This window comes from Cydia fagiglandana, chromosome 5 (assembly GCF_963556715.1).
Source record: "Cydia fagiglandana chromosome 5, ilCydFagi1.1, whole genome shotgun sequence".
NCBI lineage: Eukaryota > Metazoa > Arthropoda > Insecta > Lepidoptera > Tortricidae > Cydia > Cydia fagiglandana.
In genome coordinates, this window is record NC_085936.1 from 15,974,003 (window position 1) to 15,999,610 (window position 25,608).

General features: G+C 37.9%; 1 protein-coding gene across 7 annotated transcripts in view; it reads right to left on the minus strand.

Annotated features, from left to right (window-relative positions):
* The window catches only part of LOC134664585 (uncharacterized), a 225,451-nt gene that overhangs the window by 11,357 nt on the left and 188,486 nt on the right, over positions 1-25,608 (minus strand). For 6 of the 7 annotated variants that reach the window (XM_063521299.1, XM_063521300.1, XM_063521297.1 and 3 more), the window contains exons 2-5: positions 22,652-22,903; positions 20,909-21,069; positions 12,484-12,530; positions 11,984-12,135 (exon numbers count right to left, since the gene is read on the minus strand). In XM_063521299.1, coding sequence (XP_063377369.1) covers positions 11,984-12,135; positions 12,484-12,530; positions 20,909-21,069; positions 22,652-22,903 — 612 coding nt within the window. The remainder of the gene's footprint in view (positions 1-11,983; positions 12,136-12,483; positions 12,531-20,908; positions 21,070-22,651; positions 22,904-25,608) is intronic. The other variant, XM_063521298.1, reaches the window with a different exon arrangement.

A 25,608-nucleotide genomic window follows, 5' to 3' on the forward strand; every position in this document is an offset into this window, starting at 1 on the left:
AACCTAATCTTATCGATACATGTAAATATTTATGAGGGACATAATGCTACCAAACCTACCAAAAGCTACCATAATAGTCTCCGGCAATAACATTTTATAGCCGATATTCCGAGTCAGCAAAACATAGACTACCCCTTATAGAGGTTACATTTTTAAAAACATACGAAAAATTGCGGTGTCCACGTGTTTATACTACATCACATGCCATAGTACGTAAATATAGTAATAGTAACCCATATAACTAAGTCAATGGCAGGTTTTATAAAAGCTACAATTTATAATGTTACAAGTATAAACGCCTAAATGGAGTTCAGGCGGTAAACGTAGGCAACTGAAAATACGTATCAAACTGATGTCTTTTTGTTAGCATTCGCCTGTATTTCTCGCTACGCCTTACAAATACGAGCTAAATAAATGCATACAGCAAAATAACATCATTTAATATAATTTCGATGTCAAAATGTAGTCAAAAAGTTTAAGTAGGCCTCATGGTGAAATAGACTGATGTTGATTGGTGATGGCAAGTTTTGTCACATGCTCCATCTATTGGATGGGTTATCAGCGACAGGAACATAACGTATAGTAGTGGTGCAATAATGTTTGTAAGGATACGGCAAGGTGCCAACATTGCATTGAAGTAACTCCAATAGTTTCGTCATTGCAGTAAAAGCGCAATAAAATTGTTAAGTCATTGTCTTATTTCGACTATCAAAATGCAGCTTTAACCTAGTTTGGAGCTATTTAGCTTTTATAACTTATTTTATTACTTAGTAAGTATATGTGGCTTTCCATTATAGAAAGGTCCTTATGCTTCCAGTGCAATTGCAATAAGGTATTTTTGATCTCTAAATTCCAACAAAAATTCTGATAGGAAGGTCCTTTTTGCGTATGAAGTATGGACCATGCTCTGATGGAAAGCCACATATTATTTAGAACTTTCTTCAGATATGTGACAAAATTTATATTTAGATACCTAATTGAATGAAACGTTTTCTTCATACATGAAGATCCTTATTAGGAGAGACATTTTTTTTTTAAATTAAGTAATGTTGTGGACGATCATGATGAGAAGAGAAACTTAATTTTGACGTGATGCAATATGTCATTTTTATCATGAAATAAAAAAATCTAAATAAATAAATAAATAAATAAATAAATAAATAAATATTGGGGACATCTTACACAGATCAACCTAGCCCCAAACTAAGCAAAGCTTGTACTATGGGTACTAGGCGACGATATATATACTTATATAGATAAATACATACTTATATACATAGAAAACACCCATGACTCAGGAACAAATATTAGTGTTCATCACACAAATAAATGCCCTTACTGGGATTCGAACCCAGGACCATCGGCTTAGCAGGCAGGGTCACTACCCACTAGGCCAGACAGTTGGAATCGTTAGGCTCTATGGGTTTTGAACTCCAATAAAATCCACTCCCTGTTTTTGTCTGATTCTTATTTTGACTCATTCTGTAAGTATTTCTTAATTCTTTGTTCATGTTGTTTAACGTTTACTATCCGCAATTCTGCTTTTTGTTCAAATTCATAATTTGTTTCTTTCTCGTTCTTTGTCACATTATCACGGTGTATTATAATCATAACCTGTTCCTTTTACAGGCGTGCATATCAGGCAACAAGTTCATGCTGCAACGCCTGATCGCGCAGAAGCACCCGGTCAATGTGCGAGACTTCGCCGGGTGGACTCCGTTGCACGAAGCGGCCATCAACGGACATTACGAGATCGCGCAGATCCTGATATACCACGGGGCTGTGATTAACGATCGCGGAACTAATGAAAGTAAAGGTAAGGGACTTTATATAAGTTCATGTTGCAACGTCTGATCGCCCAGAAGTACCCCATCAATGTGCGCGCCTTCCCTGGTGTGATTAACGATCGCGGGACTAATGAAAGTAAAGCTAAGGGACTTTATATAAATTCATGTTGCAACGCCTGATCGCCCAGAAGTACCCCATCAATGTGCGCGACTTCGCCGGTGTGATTAACGATCGCGGGTCTAATGAGAGTACAGGCAGGGAACTTTATAATGTCACGTCCTCGCCAGACGGAATGAAGAACTTTGGAGCAGGCTATCTGGAACTGAAGGAATTCAAAACGTTGCCCTTGAGCTCCATTATCCGAGACATGGAGATGGTCGAAAATGGTCTTGAGTACAAAAGGTAGCTCTTGAGGAAGCGATTGCACAAAAGATCCCTATGGGTCGAAGTGTATCTGAAAGGGCCCCCGAAATAATAAGATAAGAGATCATAAAATTACTGCACTGGTGGTAAAACGCTTATTTGTGATGTTTTTATAATTTTCTAAAAAACGTGTTTGTTACAATTAATTCCCCTGCATTCGGGCATTCTTGCAGGCGATCCTAGGTTAAGTGGGTCAGTGACCGTTATCATAAGGCGGGCAGTATGAGTATCTGCCTCCGACGTATTTCCCATTTTATCCGCAAGCCCAATAAATTCAAAAGAGAAGCGATATCGATGGAACTGAGTATTAACAAAAATACGACTAATATTATGTTATTTATCTTTATTCTTAAATATTTTTTTCATTAATCTTAAATATATTTTTCAGGACAAACGCCCTTACACGACGCGGCATGCAACGGCTACATGGACGTCATGCAACTCCTGCTCGACCGCGGCGCCATCCCCTCCATCAAGAACGATCTCGGCCACACCGCGCTCGACTCGCTGCGACAGTGGCGCTCCAATACAGTCCTCAATAGAGAGAAGGAGGATATGTACAAGAACATCTGCGCCCGGCTCCAGAGCCAAATTAGGGCCGCTCCGGCCGACTTATCCCCGACCCCGCCAGGAAACTCACACTTAAATAGGAGTAGGAAGATAGACCGATCACCTGCGAGCACGTCTGTAGCTAATAACAATAACGCAAGATCACCTGGATTCAAAAAGAGAAACGTCATCCAAGATGACTCCGATGACGATATTGTTCTATCACCTCGAAGAAATCAACCGGCTTTCCCATCGGATGAGTCGTCGAGCGGATCGTCAGATGAACGCAGATGTACTAAAAAGAAAGACGTCTCAGGAGTTAAAGAATACAGGACGGTCATATCCGCTTTAAGGCATAGAAGGACCTCTGACGGTGACGACTTACCAGAGGTTAATGTGAAGGGACCACCGAAATCAGCTTTATTAGACCCCAATGAAGTAGGTGACGATGAATGGCTTGACGACGATATGGGCGTAAATAAAAGTAAGAAGAGAAAACTCAGTGACCCATTATCATCAGTAACTATTGCTAAGAAACCCACCTACGATTCCATTAAAGACAGCATCGAAAATATTAACAGAATTGAACCACTAATAGACAGCAATAATAGGAAATCAGCTGAGAAACAAAAGAAACGAATGAGCGATATAATTGCTATCAACGAAAATAGTTCAGACTCCAACGAAAATATATGCCCCGAGTTTAGAAATAGTTGGCCCGTTATAGATAGAGAGCTTAATGAATCTAAGCCTAGAGATACTAGAGATAATATGAGGAAACGCTGGAAGCAACAGAGTACACTCCTTAGAGCCGGTTTCCAAAGAAATAGACAAGATTTTGATCAATCCAGTAACAGTGGAAGCGACAGTGAATTTACTTCCAGGAACGCTAAAAGACCGACGCCAACTGGGACATTCAGTAGAAAATCCTCAGGAGAAAATTTCAATAATTTCAGTCCGCGCAAGCAAAATGATATATCCGGAACGTTTTAGAGAAAATCGTCAGGTGAATTCAGTAACTACAGTCCAAGAAAAGACTGTTTCAATATGATGAATATGAATCCTAGTGTGATGCAACCTTTAAATGTGATACAGCCTATAAATATAGTACAATCTAATAAAAACGGGAGAACTACGCAGACTCAGATTCTGCCGCCGGCGGCGGTGAAGGTGCAAGTGGAAGATAAAGTGTTATTGATATCACTTAAGTTGGACATGATAAACAAACAGACAATCAGCTGGCTGGCTGATGAAGTGAAAGCTAGATATTACAAGTAAGTTCAATTTCAGTTTCAAAGCCTTTTATTTCGAGCATACAGTTAATCATAATATTTAATTATTTATTTATATGTTTGCAACAACCGTCGGCTCGACGTGTCCTTTTGACACAAAGGCCTCCTCCATTGCCTTCCATGCCTCTCTGTCTCTGGCTAGTCGTGTCCATAGTGGACCAGCAGTTTTCTTTAAATCATCTGACCATCTTTTGTATTGTCTGCCTCTTCCTTTTTGTGTAGCGTGGGGTCCACTCAGTCAGTATGTTTGACCACTTCTGCTTTTCCCTGAGCATGCGGTCCGCCCACTTCCATTTTAGAGTTTTTGATTTTAGAGTAACATCTTCTAATTTTGTGACCTCTTATTTCCGTCGCCCGTTTTCTGTCTCTTTTTGTGTACCCTAACATGCTTCTCTCCATTCCCCTCTGGCACATTATTAGTTTTTGTGAAATCTTTTCTGTTACAAGTAAGTAATAATGTACAAATAGATTTAGTTTTATAACAGTTAATCAAACTCTAATCATGTTAGCCCGACCCGAGAGCCGGGAACAAGTTTCCTTGCCTCTAAAATGTATAAAGGCGATGTGTAACTCTAAAATGTATAAAGGCGATGTGTAATGAACCCCCGTGGACGTCAGCTGCCGCTTCGTTGATGGGCTGAGGAAAGGCAATCACCTAAACACGTAAAAAAATTAATCATAACATCCCTAAACTAAAACTATGGTTTTTGTACCCTATACTTCGTTTTTTTTAGCATTAGAAATTAGGTAAACAATCTTGATGTGTCTTTTAATTGAAAAACACATTTTAAAAATAAGTTACTGCAAATATGTAACAATTATGAATCTAATACGATCATTTATATTCTTCTGCTTTCATAAGTAATAGTTATTGATTTTTAAAAAGCGTTTTTCAATTAAAAGACATGCGAAGATCGCTTACCTTCTTTCAAGTTCTGTCTAATGCTAAAAAAAACGAACTATAGTTGTCAAATAATTTATCGTAGGCACGCTAGAGCCTCACAATAGAGGCCTATGAAGTAATCACTACACGTCTTAATGTGTGAAGTCTATTTGCTTTGTTTAATTCAAACTTTATGCACACGCCATAAATCAATTGTATCCCAATTATTGTTTGTCAATAGGGACGATATCTAACTGCATTTTTAAGCATAACTGGCTTAAAGACAACCTTCTTACCGTAATACCTTTTGCCGGAAAACGACACATATATAATACTAGTAATAAATTTCCACAGCGGTGGTTCGAATGTACGTGTGAGTTTAATGTAGCATTATATTAAGATGAACTACCGTAGTTGGACAGGTTAGACTATCATTTATTCAGAGGACCAGAATTGCTAAAGCCTTACCCAAGTATTCATAAACGTGCTACAAACCTCAATCAGCTAATAATCGTTTAGCCTTATCTGTCATTTTGACTTATGTATTTGTAAGAAAGGGATAAAAGATTATTTAACTAAATTAGTCAATAAGGGGGCCATTGCCATTTTTCATATTGCGGACACTAACAATACAAAGGACATACCTAACATACTTTTAAGTATTTTAAGTAATGACTCAACAGTCAAAAGTGTGTGTGTGACAGTAAAAAGTGTAATGGAAATTTTTTTTTCTTTGCATCATATACGAGTATACTCTAGGTATTTATCTATTTAGGGTCAGCCACATTGATTAGTAGAGAGAATGACACACAAGTTTTTAAGCCCACTATGTGTATGTTTTTATTACAAAAAGAATAACATTGGAATGAAAAGAATCACTGGCAGTAGTATCCATGTCATTATCACTAATACTAATACGACTAGTGCCCAAATGTCATAATATTACTAAGAGCACATTTTCGTAAATTAATATAAAAAAAAACCTGTCCCAAAAACCCAAAAAGTCCGTCCTGTCCGCCCTCGGAATACCCAACTGGCGTGAAGTGGCGCAGAATAGAGCAGAAATGGCGCTCTCTTGTGTCAGAGGCCAAGATCCTCTTTGGGTCACTGAGCCAGTGATGTATTGTATTATATTGTAATATAAGAAAAGTGCCGATTACATTTATTATTTTTATTGTTCTAGCTCAAGAAGTTAGTGCTGAGTAATCAAAATAAACGATATAATTAATACGGAATCGCAAAGCGATTACGAGTTGTAATGTAATTTAGCTCCCATCATTACGTATCTGTCATTATGTGAGCGCCATAAACTTTATGGCGTATAACAAGCTAATTATAATGAACTTTAATTATTTAAGTTGTATAATAGAAACAATTGCTTCGTACGTCAGAAACGCGCATTTGATACCCTTAATATAGCAACAACCATAGAATACGAAAACCACTTAGTGTTGCTTGTTAGTCTCTATAGGCTACGGTGGCCAAAATCGAGAAAACTACTGTCTAAACATTGAATTTAGCGCGGAGGAAGTACCAGGGCCTCATGAGTTACGAGAAGATGTGAAATTAACTTAAATTGCTGTAGTTATACGGGCCATAGATATTCAGTTGAATAATTTGCCGGTTTGAATAACTTGAGAGTTTGACTCGGTATTTGGGACATTCCTGTGACCTGTGGAGTCTCCTCTGTCACTGTCAACGTCGTGCCACAAGATCTAACAGATAGCGTTAGTAGAACTTCCATACAAATAGTGCAACCATATATAAAGTACCATACATTCCCTACATGTCGCTTACGGAGTTCCGAATGACAGTATTGACAGTAATGTTGCAATATATACAACTCCTAACCGACTCTTAGTGGACTTCGGTTTCCAAGCACAACAGCGGGCTGTATACTTGTTTGCCATGGTCGTAGTAAAAAAAGTACCTCACATTTAGACGGTAAGATGAGTTTAAACAAAAGCATCACTTGAAATGATCATTTTGAATTAAGTCAGTATTGATACAAATCAATTAAATAATATTCCAAAACACAATTCACTTCAAAAGTATTTAGTTTTAAATATTTCAAATGTAGATCACGATATTTTGATTTACACAGTACAGTGACCTACAATAATATGTTACATAACGAAGGCCGCAAAAATATATAAGCGCCGTCATACATTCTAACTGATAACGATATTCAGTAAACAAAAGCGAAGCGATTCTAAGTCACGCAACTCATCTCAGCCGAATTAAGTGCTACATTTTTCCACGTCCGCGTTATATTTATTAATCTCTGACATAAACCACCTCCGATAGATTCTGCATTAGAAATAGTTTAGGGAGAACAGCTGTATCCTTACAACCAAGCGCTCTTTCGCGCCTGAAGTACCGCAAGGTCAGGTGCTTCCTGTCCATTCTAATCTACTAACGGCTCGATTCTGAAAATGTATTAGATCTCTACTAGACCTCAACAAGTTACGATATGGATAATTTAAAGATATTTGTAAGATAGATATGTCAAATTTGACGTTTCCGCGATTCCGGAGGCCCTCTTGAACGATTTCGACAAGTTATGACTTAGATATCCAAGTCACATCTAGTCGATATCTAATGTAAATCTAGTTGATCTCTATATCGTTTCTAGATCTTGTGATTATCTCGTTTCCCGAATACGCATGTTATTCTATCTTCTAATCTACTAGATCTACTAATCTCTGACTATTCCATGTCATCAACAACGGCCTATATTTATTTACACCTAGAACTCGACATTTATAATTTTATACGTGCAGGGGATGTTTTTAAAATTATTTAAGCACGCGCGAAAGCCTCTTTATGACTCATTATATAATAAATAGACATCTATACCTACTTACTGTACCATGGTTGCAATACAAAAATACGAATGACTTCTGCTTACATTGCAATTTAGAATCTATTCAATATGAAGTAATCCGAAACGATGGTAAAATATAGTCGCAACTGAAATGCGATTATGTATTTAATTTAGCTTCATATACTCTTATGTATTTGTTTTTGTTTCTGTTAACTACAACACCCAAAGGTTTCCGGAAAGGGATTTTCGCTTTTAGGGATAAGACCATCTTCTGTCTACCAATTTTATTTGTATTTTTTTTAAGCTTCTTATTATGTATTTTCAAACATTGGTGAACGATAAATAATAACTTAATATATTGTATGAGCGGGTCGTGAGTTGAAAGAAGTGTTTACAAAATATATAACATATACCTATTTTTTTTTATTTATTCAGGTAATTACAAGTATTACAACACAACATCTAAACTTAATTACAAAAGTATCGTTAAAGCAGTAAGGTTTGTCTCGATACTCCATTCGTGGTAGACTTTATACAACAATAAAATATCTTTTAACAACAATTTAAGCATATGAGCGTCAATGCTGCGTGTTGACCGTGCGTCCTTATGCTCCATCTAGTACCGCGATCTGTAATCTCAGGCCACGTCACCGCATGCCTTTTGAGAAATGACGGCTGCCAAAGTTAAGTCGGTTGAGCCAAGGCAGGGTTGAGTTATGGTTTGTACAAGGGGCTGGAGGCCATTAGGGCAGCCCTAATCCTTATCGCGCGTTGCACTTAGGATTAGCCCTGTTCGCATTGGCTGTGTCCAGCTTTGATTAGGGCTGCTTTTTGAAGTTGTTGATGTGACAATTTTTTGTTGTGCTTGAAATCTTTGCTTATGGCTTATGGAAAAAATTTAACGTTTTTTGACGTTGTACTTTTTTATATGAAGGAATGATTTGTATGACTTCGGTAAAAGAAAGAATTACGCATTTTTGTAGTCTACACATAGGATTAGTTCTGTCTGGCACTGCCACTGTCCAGATTTGATTAGAGGGAGCGTTTTTGGGAGCAAAAGAATCTTGCATGTGACGAGTTTTGATGGTATATGCTTTGATTCTTATTTTACGTTGCTTTACGTTTTTATCTGACTTCGGCAAACGCAAAAAGGGTTGTGTCTTTTATTTAGTAGTCTACATAATATGTATTGTTCATCAAAATACCAGCATACATTAGCGAAACTTTTGTTCTTGAAGAAGAAAGCTTCTCGGTTAAGCTTTTATTTGTCTTTATCTGAACGAAATTAGACAGTCGTAGCGGAATTAAACGTCAAAGGTTAACTTCTAGGAAGCACAATTTAATTCAAAATTTAAATTACGGTTGATTTTACTGCAAGTTTGTTTCAATTTATACTTAAAAGTAAACGAAAACAGAACAGGAGGCAGATTCTAATTTTAGTTATGAAACGATTTTAACAGTGCAGGGCAGCGCACCAATAAGTGCAAGCGAAATACCTAATACGACGCGATGCCCAATCAATGTGAGCAATTGTCAAGGTCGTATCAAAACAAGATCAAAACCTCAACAAATTGTTAAATCACAGTCGGGCTCCTAGACAAAGATCTGTCTAGAAATTTGGCATTTTTATTTCTGTATGATCCAAAATTCGTTACCAAATGAAGTATTAACAAAAAGAAAAAAAAAACAACATAAGTATCTAGTGTTCATTTGCAAACAAAAGAAAGCGCTTCAACGGTTATATTTCGCGATTAAAACTACACTTTTAGCGCAACTTCGCTATCGCTCATATTTGCAGCGGCAAAAAAAATACACTGGCGTGCATTATTTAAGCACGCATTACATTCACACGAGCTTCGAGCGCCGGGCCTGTTCCGGTGCGATCCCAGTGGTACACTGTAGTGACATTAAACTAATGATTTCCTATCATATCGTAAATAACTCCTATGTTTTTAGTGTTCCGTACCCAAAAGGTAAAACGGGACCCTATTACTAAGACTTCGCTGTCCGTCCGTCCGTCCGTCCATCCGTCTGTCTGTCACCAGGCTGTATCTCACGAACCGTGATAGCTAGACAGTTGAAATTTTCACAGATGATGTATTTCTGTTGCCGCTATAACAACAAATACTAAAAACAGAATAAAATAAAGATTTAAATGGGGCTCCCATACAACAAACGTGATTTTTGACCGAAGTTAAGCAACGTCGGGCGGGGTCAGTACCTACTTGGATGGGTGACTGTTTTTTTTTGCCTTTTTTTGCATTATGGTACGGAACCCTTCGTGCGCGAGTCCGACTCGCACTTGCCCGGTTTTTAAATATGATGCGTTGTCAACCCACATCTCGCGCGTTTTAGTGTTAATATGAACCAAATTTTTGGGCTGAACTTGATTATCAGCACGAGGCGTTCTTTAGTATTTTATTTTTAGCGCAATCTACATATAGTAAGCAATATCTACATCAAACTATGAAACAAAAATAGCCAGCAACATGACCATATATTTACATAATAATATCGACAATTCACTAGTCCATAATTGCCCAAAAAACGTTCCAGGAAATGTAGTATACATTTCCCGTTAAGATAAAAACCCGATCCGAATTTAAGTTTTAAGTGAGTTCCCTAAGTTCCAGTCGACGAACTTTCCCGAAATATTCCCACCCGTTTTAAAGGCCTCGTCCGGACTCGGCCGCGCGTCATACTAATTGCTGGCAGTACATGTCAAAGGGCGACCGGCGTCGAGCCGGATGCACACAATACGGATGGGGGTGTACACTATGTGAAAATAGGGGGAAAGACGGCACATGTCTGGAGGCCGGTTGGTAATGAGTGTCTAAATCCATGGTTTTTTCGGTCGTAAGCACGGGCTCAGGTGGAAAATGGATAATGCATGTCGACATCTGTACCGCTGTTCGTTTTTTTTTATAAAAAGTCCATTCACAAATGTAAATGTATAGGATTAAGAGTTGAAGTTACACACACAGCGGCATGTTGTGTACTGAAATGGGATGTTCAGTAGATTTTTTAAATGATATAGGAGACAAATTAGAAGGCGTATCGCCTGATGGTAAGCGATTACTGTTGCCCATGGACACCCACACCACCACAGAGGTTGTAAGTGCTTGCCGTCATAAGATGGCAATAAGCTCTTTTCTTGAAGGTTTCTTGAGGGTTTCGAAAGCGGTCTTTTCTCATCGATTACTTTGTTGCTACCTATTTAAACCAATTGACTCCTAAATTGTACTGCTCAGACTTTTGCGTTTCTGTATATGAAAAAACGTACGCATGTCGAATATTATCAAAATATTCCAAAAAATTATGAGATACTTTGTATTTAATTGAACGAAAAGCTTTGAAAACAATCTGGAGACACTCAATAATAACATTGACGAAACCTTGGTAACCCAGTTTCTCATGTTCAGTTAAAATATTATAGAGCCTAAATAGCAAGGTTCGTTAAAACTGTTTATTAGGCCATGTCAGAAGGCCCAGTTATCTTTTGCATAGAAACAACCTATAATGATCTATCTCAACCTAGAATTTGAAGTAGCTGATTCAAAGTAACGCTATGGCCACAGAATAAGTAATAATGGCGTAAGCTTATTTCGTACTGTGCGATACGTATGAGTGCGATTGGAAAATACTTATACAGACATAGGTAACAAATTATAGGTACGGTTCGATTTGAGTGTTCTCAATACGCCGTAGGTACGAGTACGTGTATATCGAAAATGACAAATATAACAACATGCAATTGCATGTTGTAAGGTGTAACGACACCTACTCAGTACTTAGTTATTTAAATATCAATTTGTATAGTTAATACATTTTGTAATTCAATAAAATTCCGAAGGTTGGAAATGTTAGGGTTATTGTCGCAGGAAAAATCCTCATGTACCTAACATAACCTATCTACAGTTGAGCTGAGATGCCCTAAAGTGCTGGATTTTGTAACTGATTTGTCAAACGTCAGCGTTTGATATTTTATCTAGTTGTATAGAGCCTGCATAGTACTCCCTACTTCTGCTTCTATTTTTAGTTGCGCTTTTCAGAGGTTCCTTTCGTCTTTGCCCACTGTCACGGAGTCTACAACTCTCAAACAGTTGTAACTCACGCTAGCGATTCCGACCACGTGATGCTTTCTATATAAACTTGAAGTGTCTGACGCCTCGTTCAGGGTCCGAACCATTCTAGTGTGAGTTATCGTCAACTAGCACTCACCCGCTGCGGCGGCAGGATCTGCCTCGGACTGTGGTGCTTCGGCGAACAGGAGCCATGCTTCTCTTTCCTATGAGACTTGAGTCCGCGAAGCAGACGCGAGAATGTGGTCACCTTCTTCTTGGCGGTGCCCAGGCAGTTGTCTGCAGAGGAGACTGTTTTTCGGTTATAGAGTACTTTTATTTTGTGTACCTGGTTACACTAAACAGGGCAAGTAATTCTTTATACGAATAGTAAGGTTATTACAATCACGGATAAAAAAAAAATAGAAAATGTCCCTTATGGAATGACATAATTATGTAGATTCTTCTCTTAGTTTTAAAATTTTAGATTTATTAATTACCCCCTTATTCATAAACGTTTACTACAGTTGAGAAGTCTATAATAATCGTTTGTCCCTTTCCGACGTATTGGTATGACGAAAAGGGACAAACGATTATTATCGGCTTGTCAAAGTAAACGTTTATGAATAAGGGGGTTAGTATGTATAATAAAATACTCACCACTCGGGGGAAATTCGTAGAAATACGCCGACCGTGGACTCAAACAACTGTAACAAAAACAAAAGACCCGTTTTAGCCTATTCCTGACTATTATAGGTAAATAAGTATATGTGTATCTACACACATACGAGTATATACGTTTTGATTAACAAAATTTAATAAGTATACATTATTACTTATTAGTAAGTCAAATTAATAGTGTATAGTTAGAACCGGTGGGGTTTTAATTAACATTCATAACCTATTGCATTGTAATATCCTTAAACTGAAGAAACATTTTCCGGAAAAGCGCTAAGATGAGAAAGAATTTTCAATCAAAAATAATATCGATAAAAAATCATAATTTAGCACTGCAAGCGATCTCATAATATGGAATCATTTTGTTATGTTCTACCTTACTCTGAGAGATGAAGACGTAGAGCCAACCACGAAGACGTAAAAAAAAAAGAGTTCTATGGAACAGCTAATTTTTAACTTTTTTTTTTTCAAATAGTAAGTTAGATGGCGACATCGTTACTTTGAGCAAAAGTAACCGGAGCCAATAGTCGCCATAGGTATCATAAAACAAGTCGCATTGGACTGAGTCGTGCAGAAAATGCAAATGGGGATAGCTGAGCAGGCAAAAATGGTTTTGTGGAATTCGGCGGTAATCGGTGGCTGTAATTAACGCCGCTAATGATTATTGTCGCGGGAACGGGGCATATAATTGAATTGGGAATGATTGATGGTTTTGATAGATAGACTAGAAATTAAATTGTGTCCTGGGATATATGGTAGATTGTGAATAAAGCACTTAGTGGCAGAAAGATGCTATTAGAAATACGTCGAAATATTATGCTTCCTTTTAATTTGATGGCATTTTTTAATATTTTTTGCAAATGTGAAGCTTTTTTTGCGCACGAGAGTTGAGGACATGAAAGTTCACTGCAACCTGACGCGAGGGCGTGAGCGAATAATTTTGCTTCCTCGGACGGACTAGTGCACGAATTTCATGATAACATTAATGTGTAGGTAACCAAAAGACGGATACTCAGTATACTTAGTACCTAGTTACATAAGTTGTTAATAGTAAACACTATGATGGAACATATTTAATTACACAAACGGGTCTACCGCGATATAATTTCATTGTTTTTACCTTTAATTCCGACGTTTCAGCTGAGCTATGATGGAACGTTGCTACTGACGTACCTAAGTTTAAAGATGACTTATACTTGGACGTATACATTAGTAACTGTCTGAATGTAATCCTACGAAAATTGCACAATCTAGACCACGTGTGTTACCAATAAAATTTCCCCAAGAAATAAACTATACCTACGGGGCCATAAGACGCTGCAAGTACGTAAGAGGAAATCTCGTTTGTTTAGGATGCGAGTAGCGACTAGAATTACGCCGGTAGGAAACTCAATCTTACTTTGTCTTACGTTTGTGCCATGTTTTGCTGAGCTGCGATACGAAAGTTAAGCTCCTGGCTATTTTGTTAAAGCTAGTCGCTACCTAGGGATTACAATAAAAATAAATATCAATAAAGACGGATTCAGTAATTCAGTACCTATATGAAACTCGCACGATGCGTCATATACTAGAATATGTAAGTAACCGGGACGCTACATATGGTGGTCTTATATTTATAAGTCAAATATCACTATGTATTTGAGTGTAAAACCTATCCAAATATCCAATAGATGCAAACGTAGGCCCTCTCAACTACATACATTAATATATTCGATATATCTATGTTAAAATCAATGGGTCTGCTTACGGTTGTGTTTGCGCTTGATAGCGTTGATTTATCGGTCTGTCGTGGAAAGTTTAACAATACTATTAAAATATATTCCATTTACTCGTAAAACTGCACGTAAGTATAAAAAATAAGCTTTACAATAGAATATGAACTGAGGTTAAAAAGAGAAATAAATATATGCCTAAAGAACCTACCTTAACTTAACCTCATGTTAAGTCAGAGAGGAATGAAGTTTATTGCTAAACAACATGTAATAATCACCTGCACTAACACAAAGAACGATTGAACGACCCTTAAAATGATCTATAGCACTTCGACTTCGGGAGTAATAAAAAAAGAAGAGCTTACAGTATTGGTTTTATTCTCCATTTCCGAACTAAAACAGCCAATGTTACCTACATAAGATGGCTAAATTAGTTCCAAATCGGGAAAAGATTTAACCCGTACCTGCCTATATTATTGATTCCTGAAGCCTAATAAGACTTTAAAATCGATTAAGCCTAACAAAGTAAACCGGTTGTGAGCAGTCTCTTGGCGAGCGACAGACGTAACGAAGCATTGCGTTTATGCAGGCACTTAGATAAATCCTATAGCGAAATGACTTGCGGTTCGAGGCTAGAGCGAGTAGCGTTGACGTAGTTGTTGCGAAAATAAATACTAAGATGGACTGATTAACTTAACTATCTTTACGAAGTCACAGAGAAAAATGTTTAAGTATCTGAAAAATTTAAAATGATCATGTTTCTAAAGAAGGCCATACTCTGCATACTGCGTGATATTAATATAGGTTCAACCAATAAGTTAATAAACAGACATTTACTTATACGTGTAGGTCTAGTAAAGACCTACGTAGCGTACAACAAAAGTCTAAGGCCGGCCCAACGCCAAAATACTCCAGTCAGCAAAATCATCATAATCATCATCATAACAGCCAGAGGACGTCCACTGCTGGACATACTCGACTCGTAGGTCTCCCCCAAAGAGTGCCACAATGACCGGTCTTGCGCCACCCGCATCCAGCGAACTCCCGCAACCTTTACCAGGTCGTCAGTCCACCTTGTGCAAAATGCTTAAAAGAAAAAAAGGACGTGTACCGTTCCTGTGTGCCGTATTTCAATGATGACTGTAAAATAAGTACCTAATGATTGTTATTTCTCTTTAGCTTAAACGTCAGCTGAGATCTGCCTCTGAATCGGAATGGAAGTAAGGGCGTTACATTACACTGCAATTACCGACAACACTGATGCTATCCCAGCCCGTTACTCACTTCGGCTTCTTACTTGCCGTTCCGAGTGTTCCGGCGCTATCATCTAGTTAGTCTAACTCCCGAGCGTGTGAACTGAGTAATGACTATTGCAAACAGCATTTATTAAGTTATAATTGAAATCTAATCATGAACGTCAAGGGACGTCATATTGCCTCTTATGCTGTTTCCACTTTATGTATCCTGTCTCCTTTTACTAATGTAATGATTTTATCAATTAATCCTAAGGTTGTGGCCCACGAGAATGTCTGGCAGTATAATTTTATGTAATATTATTCACCCATATTTATAGCCAATTATTGCTAATTTGTCTCCCATTTTTAAAACATTATTACCCACATATTGAGATGTTCAGGGGCTTTGTCACGCTACTTCTCATAATTATCAAACCGAAACCTGTTGAACCTTGTCTGAATTCTCCCGGTCGACATACTTTTCAATGGGCTTTAAGTGGAAAAACAATTAACTATTAATAAAACGCCGAAATAGTGTAATTTAATTAAACAACTGGTGAATAAATGGCGTCAATTAAATATGTATTGGATTCGAGTGACTGCAACAAGCACTAATCACTGAATGACGCGTGAATTGACAAGCGACTAACTGATAGTAGTGTTAATTGGTAACAGTTGATACATTAATTGAATAACGAAGTGTAATGGAACGGCTATTGGAATTTTCAGAGTCGTGTGAATCCAGTAAACCAGTTCCAATCTAACAATGATTTATGTCACAAATCCATAGTAAAATTAACGTATTAACAGTCAGAAGCTTGCTTGATATAAGCAGCGAACTATAAGTACAGAGTAAATGAACAAGATGAAATATATGACACCCTTGGGCATCGAATTTGTGATTCAGAGGGCGACACCAAAACTGCCGCCGCTGACCTCATATGTATAGTCAAATCGGTTAAGGGTTCGACTGACTCTCTAAAATAGCATTAATTTACTCTATCACGTCTTTAGAAGAATTAGTTTGGCATAAGAGATATACATTAATATGAGACCTTAGCCAGATTTTTACGAGTATTAAAAAAAATGTTTTTGAACTTTTGAGCCTCAGGTGACGAAATTATTATCTCTAAAATATATGAATTCGTTACTTACAGTTCGATGCGTCCAGTTGTGTGAAAAATCTAATAAATATGGTCTAATTTACAAACAGTCCCTCTCGAACTCCTGATAACGACTTTACAATCATTATCTTGCTATCACACAAAATTATGAGCATCTCTTAATTTATTGGGTACAAATTGAAATTGCGAAGTTGCAACATCTTAAAATAATCACCCGTCCAAACCTATAAAATTGAAAATTAACCCGAATCGTTTCTTTCCATTATTTTAAATATCATAATTATGCAAATCAAATCACCGAATTATGTTAATAACGCAAAGAACACAATTTTTCACGTCTGCAATTCTTGTTAATTGCTGGAAATAAGATTTGTGTAATTTGAAACTGGTTTTACATACGTTAGGAAACGAAATTAGTCGTATTAAAGCTCGAAATTCATAGTCGGTAGGCATTTAACTTTGCAGTTCTGAATATGAATGTGAGGCTTAACGTAATGAATTAAATTTACGCATTTAGCTGGCGTTGTGAACCTATACAGAATATAGGCGTAATACTCGGTAAAATTGAGTTAGATAGTAATTTACCTACGTTAATAATAAATATTCAGTTAGTATGATCAAATAGAACAGATTTATTGTCTGGTACAATTTTAATAAAAATAGTATATCTATTGAATCAGTCGTCAGCAACAAAACGTTTTTAAGCGTAATTGACTCTTATAAATCTCTTACAAAGCGTCTGTTGTGTATGTGTTCAACTAAGTCATTATAACTGAAAGAATTTGCAGAAAGCCGTATTCAAGAATATATATCAGCGTATAAAGTTAACAAAACGGACTTGGAAGTTGCTAGCGATGCCAGATGTTCCCTCCACAATCTCCCGAGTGTTTTCCATCTAACGCTTTCCAGTAAATCTGTACCCTTATCATCAACCCGGCACCGGTGAGTTCAAAATGCCTACAAATGATATGCGATTTCAGCACTTTCTGCTTGAGCCATAAAATCGCAAGCCGTTTGTAATGACAGCGTCGCTTAGTTTACTTCTCCCGGGTAAGCAGCTTTGCCTCAGCATGAATCGTAATTTCTGTGTTAATACACTGCTGAGCACAGTGTTTTTGGAACATGACCGGGCACAGAGTTTTACGCAAAGATGAGCCCATATGCTATACGAAGGCTGAGTGTAATTTTATTTAAAGACTTTAGTCGAGTTTCTTCTGGCTTCTACTCAAATACGAGTTGCGGAATGTTGGAGGCACTTTAAGAGAGTTAATTTTGTTTCACGAAATATTTCTGGCTGTTTTAATACAGAAGTTTTCTTCTGTCTCCGCTCCTAACATAAACAAGTATTTTATATACTAAATCAAGTGGTATCCCATAAAAAACTTAATTGACTATTAGGTATTTTAGTAACCGAAAACTTAACCATATTTAAGTCATTAAAACACATCGTAAAGTATTTAAATTGATAATAAATCAAGCAACCCACATGTACCGCAGCCGAATGCATAAAACAAACGATATTTAACGACTAGAAAACATCTATGTTCACCATGGCCGATTTTACGAGGTAATTCATTAGCTCACAGAAGATCTAATTAGCATTGGACATGGTGGCGTGGGCGGTGTCGTGACATCGGCAGTTGTAGATTTCCCTGCTAACAAGTTTATGGTGTACAAAGCTACGAATACAGTTTACGTGGAATGGCTGGCTTTCCGAGATTAAGCACGAGCTGTGTTCAGTGGGCGATAACAATAGCCTAGTTTCCTGGAGACAAGCAAAATTGTTTTACAGTAATAATTAAGTCGAAGCTTGTTTTAGAATTTGGTGCATTGTACAGAATAGCTGATTTGACTTGTAGGTATGTAGGTATTTGTATACACAGCATTTCAAACTGGCGTACTTACCTAAATAAATACCTGTAGACGATTTGTCCTAAGAGTTCAGATCAACTTTAAACCGACTTAGACCTTTCATGATTTCATGTGTCGCGTCAATTCAAGGTAAATATAGGTTCTTCGTTAAGACGAAACAGGAGCTGAGTTTTAAATATTTTAGGTAAATATACCCGTCTCGCTAACGGAAGCGGCTCCTAAAACTAGTGCGATAAGGACAAGGCGAAAAATCCCGCGTATAAATCTCAAAAATCGAGGTTTCGTACTCGACTGTTTCCTCCTCCAAAACTTAACCATTCCTAACCAAACTTGGAAATCTAAATGATTATGAATGAAATTATCTGTGTCGGACCGTTATGCTTTTTTGGCTAATTGATATCAGTTTTGAAAACTACGCCTCTCATTGCGGAGTCGTCATTTCTCCATACAAACGTACTCAATATCTAAAATAAAATAAGGTAAATATAGGTAACTGTTGAAGGACTCTAGCGCCTTAAAACACAAAATTATCAAAAAAAAGCAAAACGGTCCGACACAGATATTGACAATATTAATCTGTGTTGAAAACCCACGGAGGAAACAGTCGAGTACGTTTGTATAGAGAAATGACGACTCCTGTTGGCTCTTCTGCTATTAGAGCCGAGTTCGAGCTGCAAGCGTGTCCATGGGCTATATACTGAGAAGGTTAGAACATTGGCAATACAGGTACCTAATGGATATTGGATTTTAGACACACCTAGGTCTTAAAGAATGCGTTTACTGTAGCCTATAGACACTTAAGACACCGCCAAAAGACCGTAATGGCCGATCCATAAAGAAAATAAAAACTTGCTGCAAAAACATTTTGTCCATTAAATTTATTTAGTAACTATACTAAATTAGCTGCAAAATGTAACCGTTGATTTAATTTCAGTGCTAAATCCATCAGCCAAGTTGCGAAGTAATAAATAATATGTAATAAAGTAATATAGTGTCACAGCGCACTGGTCATGTTCGCTTCTCGGTATGGAACGGGCATGTCCGTATGTTTATTTTAATTTGTTTTGAAAGTGTGAAATAAATGGCATGCGAGCTGAAGTGATATAGTATCTCATTAAGGACCATTGTAATTAAAGAAATTTAAGTTTAATTGACATTAATTTTTGACATAAACAATCTCATGCTAAAATGCAATGCTAATTGCTGAAAGCAAATGTCACGGCGAATTTTGAAAAGGCTACCTACATTTTAAAACATTTGTTTTAAACAATACATAATGTTATGATCAGAAATATAGCATTTATTGAGTGAAACTTAAATATCGAAAGAATGATCGAAATGAAATGTCAATTTATTCAAATGACTCCCAGTCTCTTAAAGCTTACGCATGTCTTTCAAAGCAACATGTATTCATGCTTCGATCTCTATTGACGTAGGTACCAAGAAACGTGTCTAGTCGAAATGAAAATAGCCCCACAAATCACAGTATATAAATATATAAAACCGGTTAAGCATCGCGAACCGCGTTTATCACTGCTGTAGCCAACTTAAACTATTCAGGGTCCAGAGCTTCTGTCGCCAATCGAATGTCTGATTTCAATTTAGATTAGCCGTTAAACATGCAGCGTAAAAGCTTATCTAACAAGTACACCTGTTAAAGTCAAAATAATTTATGGGCAGCCCCATGGCAGTCTCGTTAAATTGCCAATGGAAATAATCTGACCGCGAATTTCCATATCGCTGTATAGTCGGATCGCGCTTTGTCTTTTTCGCTCTATTGTTATTTTATTTTGGAGATATTTATAAAGCTGTTTTTAATGGAGCGTCTGTCAGTTCAATTATAATATTTACCGCGTGAACGCTTTTATCTTTATAGACTTTTGTATTTGAAACATTCAAATCTTAGTCTCAAACGTTTGACATGGAATACTTTTTAGGCAAGTCATTTTTAAAAGGAATGTGTATCAAACTTGATTTTTATCGTTATTGCTCGTAATAAAATCGCTCGTCTTGCCATGTTTTATGCTAATTCTACAATTTTGATGACATCGAGAATAGCTATAATAGTAAATTCTTTTCTGATATTGTTGATACACTTTTTATGAATTTGTAAAAAGGATGACTCACGCTAGACCTAGACTCTAGACCGCTAACTCACCTCTGATAATTATGCTGCTGGTTATGAATGAGCGGCTGCGTCGGCTGCGCCAGCAGCAGCTGCTTCTGCTGCTGCTGTCGCTGCAGCATCTGCTTCCCGAACACCCCGTAGCCGAAGCCGTAGATCTCATCCTCCTCCTTGTCGGTCAGAGAACTCGATTCCCATCGGCTTGTCTGATATTCAGGCTCTTGGGCCATTCTCTTTAAACTTATGAAGAAAAGAACGTGCAACTTAGCTACGGCTTGCCTACGAACAATTTAGACGCGCCGCCACTGCAGTATAATAAACATCGTTAAGCTAACTCACCTCTGATAATTATGCTGCTGGTTATGAATGAGCGGCTGCGTCGGCTGCGCCAGCAGCAGCTGCTTCTGCTGCTGCTGCCGCTGCAGCATCTGCTTCCCGAACACCCCGTAGCCGAAGCCGTAGATCTCATCCTCCTCCTTGTCGGTCAGACAGCTGGACGGCTGTGGAACATAAGACTGAATTGGTATGTTATAAAGTACTAGGTTAGATGCGTGGGTGAAGGTTAGTGGGTAGGAGCTTCTATAATTACATAAGCCCTGCATCATTTGCTAATTCTTCAACTGTTTATAGTGTCTATTAAAGTTGAAAACTCGATAATAATCATTTGTCCCTTTCCGACGTATTGGTATGATGGAAAGGTACAAACGATTATTATCGGCTTGTCAACCTTAGTAAACGTTTATGAATAAGGGGGTAAGTCATTCCAACTAAACAGTTAAAAAGCCATATTTGTATATTCTTTATAGAAGAGGAAATATCTCAAATCTCAATATTGATTTGACATTTCTTGCAATGCATCTCGATTCCATCTGTACCTATATATTAGTAAGGGCGACTTTAACCGGTTAAACTTGGAGTTGCCATGGTTACCAGTACAATTTGACACTGGGTTAACGGTTTAACCGCTTAACCCCGGGCTAGTGGAATGGTGCAAGGTAGCTGCGTTGTGACTGTTGTGAGTAAAACACAGAACACAAAGCCTTATTGAGCTTACTGCGAGACTAGGTCGATTAGTGTAAAATTGTTCCATAATATTTATATGATTTAATTTAATTTTAAAACTCGAATGCTCTTCCTGGAATTCAGTTAAGGAAATCCTAAGAAGGATAATAAAATGTCGGCTTGTGAAATTATAGCAAGCTGAAGTAACTATTCATAAAACTACAGAGCTAATGGGAAATGTTTTATAATATTAGACAGTACGAGGTTACGTGCAATGATTAGGTGAAATGGTTGAGTGGAGTGAGAAATCTAAGTTTATAGGCGTAGCTTTATAATGACTAGTCTAAAACTAGTCATACAAATAATAAAAGTAGCATATTTCAGGACGTCACAAAATATGCTACAAATAGTAGTTACTAGAATAATTTTTAGATAGTAGAATACTGTTCCGCTATATTTTTAATAAGTAAGTTAATATGTAACAATACAAACCCGCAGTAACCGCGACATATTGAACCTCAAAATACATATGTGTGTTTTGACTGACGGCGAATACATTAATTGCTCCTGTTATACCGGAAATAGCCATCCATCAATAAACAATAATAACATGCACCACTATTATGGCTATATTCAGGAAATAGCATGTATTATGATTTAAATAACATATACTTGTATCACATATATGTATTATGCCAGCACTCGTGTCTTCGTAGATAAACTCACCGAATCGACTTCGTTGACATGAACGAAAACCGGCTGACGAATGAAAACAACCGAGATTGTGTAAAAGAGAGAATAGACAAAGAAGACACTCACCGAGTACTTTCCCGGTACATAAATCGGCTGCGATAGACTGGTCGTCAGATTGTTCAGCGCCAGCTACCCAGCGTTGGCCGACGGCGGGGTCTGCGGGGTCCCAGGCCTGCCCTGGATCCTTATGTGAGGAAACATCTAGCATTCGTGTCCCAGTAGAGAAGTAACTCACCGAATCGACATCGTTTGACTGAAGAAAACCGGCTGACGAAAGAAAACGGTCGGGATTGTGTAAAAGAGAGAATAGATAAAGAAGACACTCACCGAATATTTTCCCGGCACATAAATCGGCTGCGACAGACTGGTCGTCAGATTGTTCAGCGCCAGCGACCCAGGGCTGGCCGACGGCGGGGTCTGCGGGGTCCCAGGCCCGCCCAGGACCCGCATCCGAGGAGACATCTCCTCCCACTCGTGTCTCCGTAACTCCTCGAGGTGGTCGAGGACGTCACCGTAGTGTGTGGAGAAGAGGTCTGCGTAACGGGACGCTAGGCCTTCGAGGTAGCCTCGGTCTCCATCCTGAAAAAAAAAGTAAGTAAGCATACTGATTCCCAATCTGAATTTTTTGGCTAACATCATCTGATGAAGATGAACAAGTGATGTAAACTTATCCGTACCTATATTTTTTAGTAGGTAGGTACTAAAATATCTTGGTAGGTATTATTATGGCTGGTGCCAAGTCTTGCGAAGAAAGTTATAGGGAATAAAGGTGCCAAGTGGATCAAAGGCTTATATAGAAAGCAACCGAGAAAACGCTAAACTTCTGAGCAATGAAAGAAATTACAATAAATCTGAAGAATGTGAAACTAAAGTTGCAAAGTAGTATTAAATAACCATTGTTGCCACTTCAGATCCAATTAAATATTTTAACATAATGTTCACTAGCTTCTATTAACGAGCATGGGCTAGAGTCCCGGAAACTGAAGCATTACTACCAACACGGATAAATTAACAAACTGTAAAAAGCCAGTAATTAGCAATACCTAGAGACCTATTTGGCTGAAATAATTCCTTCCTTCCACGCAATTTCCGCTTGAAACCCGAAAAAAAGGGGCAAAACGTTAAGGGAGGCAATTAAGGATCAAGGTCTGAGTTATGGGAGGGATTTTAAAATTGAGAATGTTTGACTGTTCATAATGAAGCCATCGACCTAACTAAACACGCTTTATTGGCAACACGTGAATAAAGAATATTTGATATAAATAAAAAACAAGTCATTCGATATAATTGGCTGGATGGAATGGCACGAAACGCTTTTATTCCAGCAATTAATAATACTATTAAACGTGAGAAACTCACTGAAACTAAACACCTACGCCTGACCAATTAAAAGAGCAATTACCGTGCCCGCGCCCTAATAAGAAAGCTACACTCGGTACACAAGTTAAAACAAATATGAATCGAGAGAATTGACCGCGAGGGGAAGCCGCAAGGAAACTAAAATAAACAGTCGAAATAATGTCAGCGCAAACGCAAACGAACTCTTTCATTAAGACCTTGGAATAGGCTTCCTCCAAAGACCGCCTATTTTAAACAGTTTCGTATATACTTTAATTCGTATTCCACGCCTTTAAGTGTACTAAGTATTCAGTTGCATTCTATATAATTTGGTACAAAAATAACCTATTTTTAACCTTGGAATTAATTTTATGTTGATAGTTCTCATATATGAGTAAACATCTAGACGATTTTTTAAGATTGCGCTCTCACGCGATATATAGAAATACCCCACACCAGGCGTGGCTCACTCCGCGATTTCTAAAAGTACATCCGTTCCACCCCAATTTTGGGGAAAGCCATAAGCCGCGCGTGGCGCTGTCCCCACCTAGCGGCCATATCTGTGCTGATCATAACAGACGCGTTTTGATAGAGAGTGAGTCTTCTGTACGTAGTACTATTATTTATTCTGTGCCCACACTAGCGTCTTCCGAGCATGTGACCGTCAAGTCCACTGTATGTTTGCTGCTCGGCTTAACATTGGCGCAATTGCGCAGCGACACCATTTCCCATAGCACTGACGACGCCGACGCTCAAAAGACGCTAGTGTAAGGTCTCTCGCGCCAATTCCAATAAGTGACCACAAATCATCTTAGAACATCTATTAGGAAATAGTCTGTGGTCCTGGGAACCGAAGACGTGGACTGCGGGTGAATAATTCCTCGGTCCCGGATAAACATTGCCTCCGTGGAAATATTTCGGTTTGCGCCTTTATCTGAGATGCTTGCGTAAATAAACCGAGAAATATTAAAAATATTTAGGCCGCCGATTTTCATTTGGCCGTGGATATAATGAGTTTGATAAAGTCGAGACCGTTTATAGTTAGACGGTGAAAAATATTTTTCTTTGAGATATTATTATTCTGGGTCCATATGTATGATTGTGTATATGTATGTATGTATTCCCGACTAATATTGTAAATGCGAAAGTACCTAACTCTGTCTGTTTGTTAGCTCTTCTCGCTTAAACTGAAAAGGTTTATATGAAATTTGGTACGGAGATAGAGGCTCAGAGAAGGACATAGGATATTTTTTATGAATCATCATCATTCCACGTAGGCAAAGTTGCGGGCAGAAGCTATTCATTTATAACTGCGTTAGACCGTTAGACACTGGTGGTGGAATCATAGGAAGTTATACAACGGATATGTTAGCAGTATTTGTGGGGTTGTTTCTTATGTCTCCGATACCCAAAGGTTGTCTGGAAGAGATCGCTCTTAAGCGATAAGACCGCCTGTTGTTACCTCTACTGTCTTTGTTTATGTTATTGTCCATTTATTGTAAACTACGTGTATGTGAGGTGTGCAATAAAGAGTATTGTATTGTATTGTATTGTAGAATGTACGGGCCTTAATTAAAAATCAAAAGCTCTAATTAAAGAGCAAGAAACGACATTCAAAAGTAAAAATTCTGATAGGTTACAATTTATAAAGGTCTAATGCCACTCAAAGAAAGAAGCATATGGAGCGAAAAACAGCTTGGCTCAAGTCACTAGCTACAAGATCATTTCCGAATGCCGGCTGAGAAATGATACCTAGGTACCTACCAGAGGTAACATAATTGGATTCTCCGCCAGCTGAAGTGCATGGAAAAGATGGGTCTCACCTCATATCATTTTATTATCATTACGTTCACGGTTACTGTTATATCCGCGTTCCCGTCTGCGTCAAGTGAAAATAGAATCGCAAATGCATCAATGGAGAACCGCACTTAGAATTCAACCAGCGG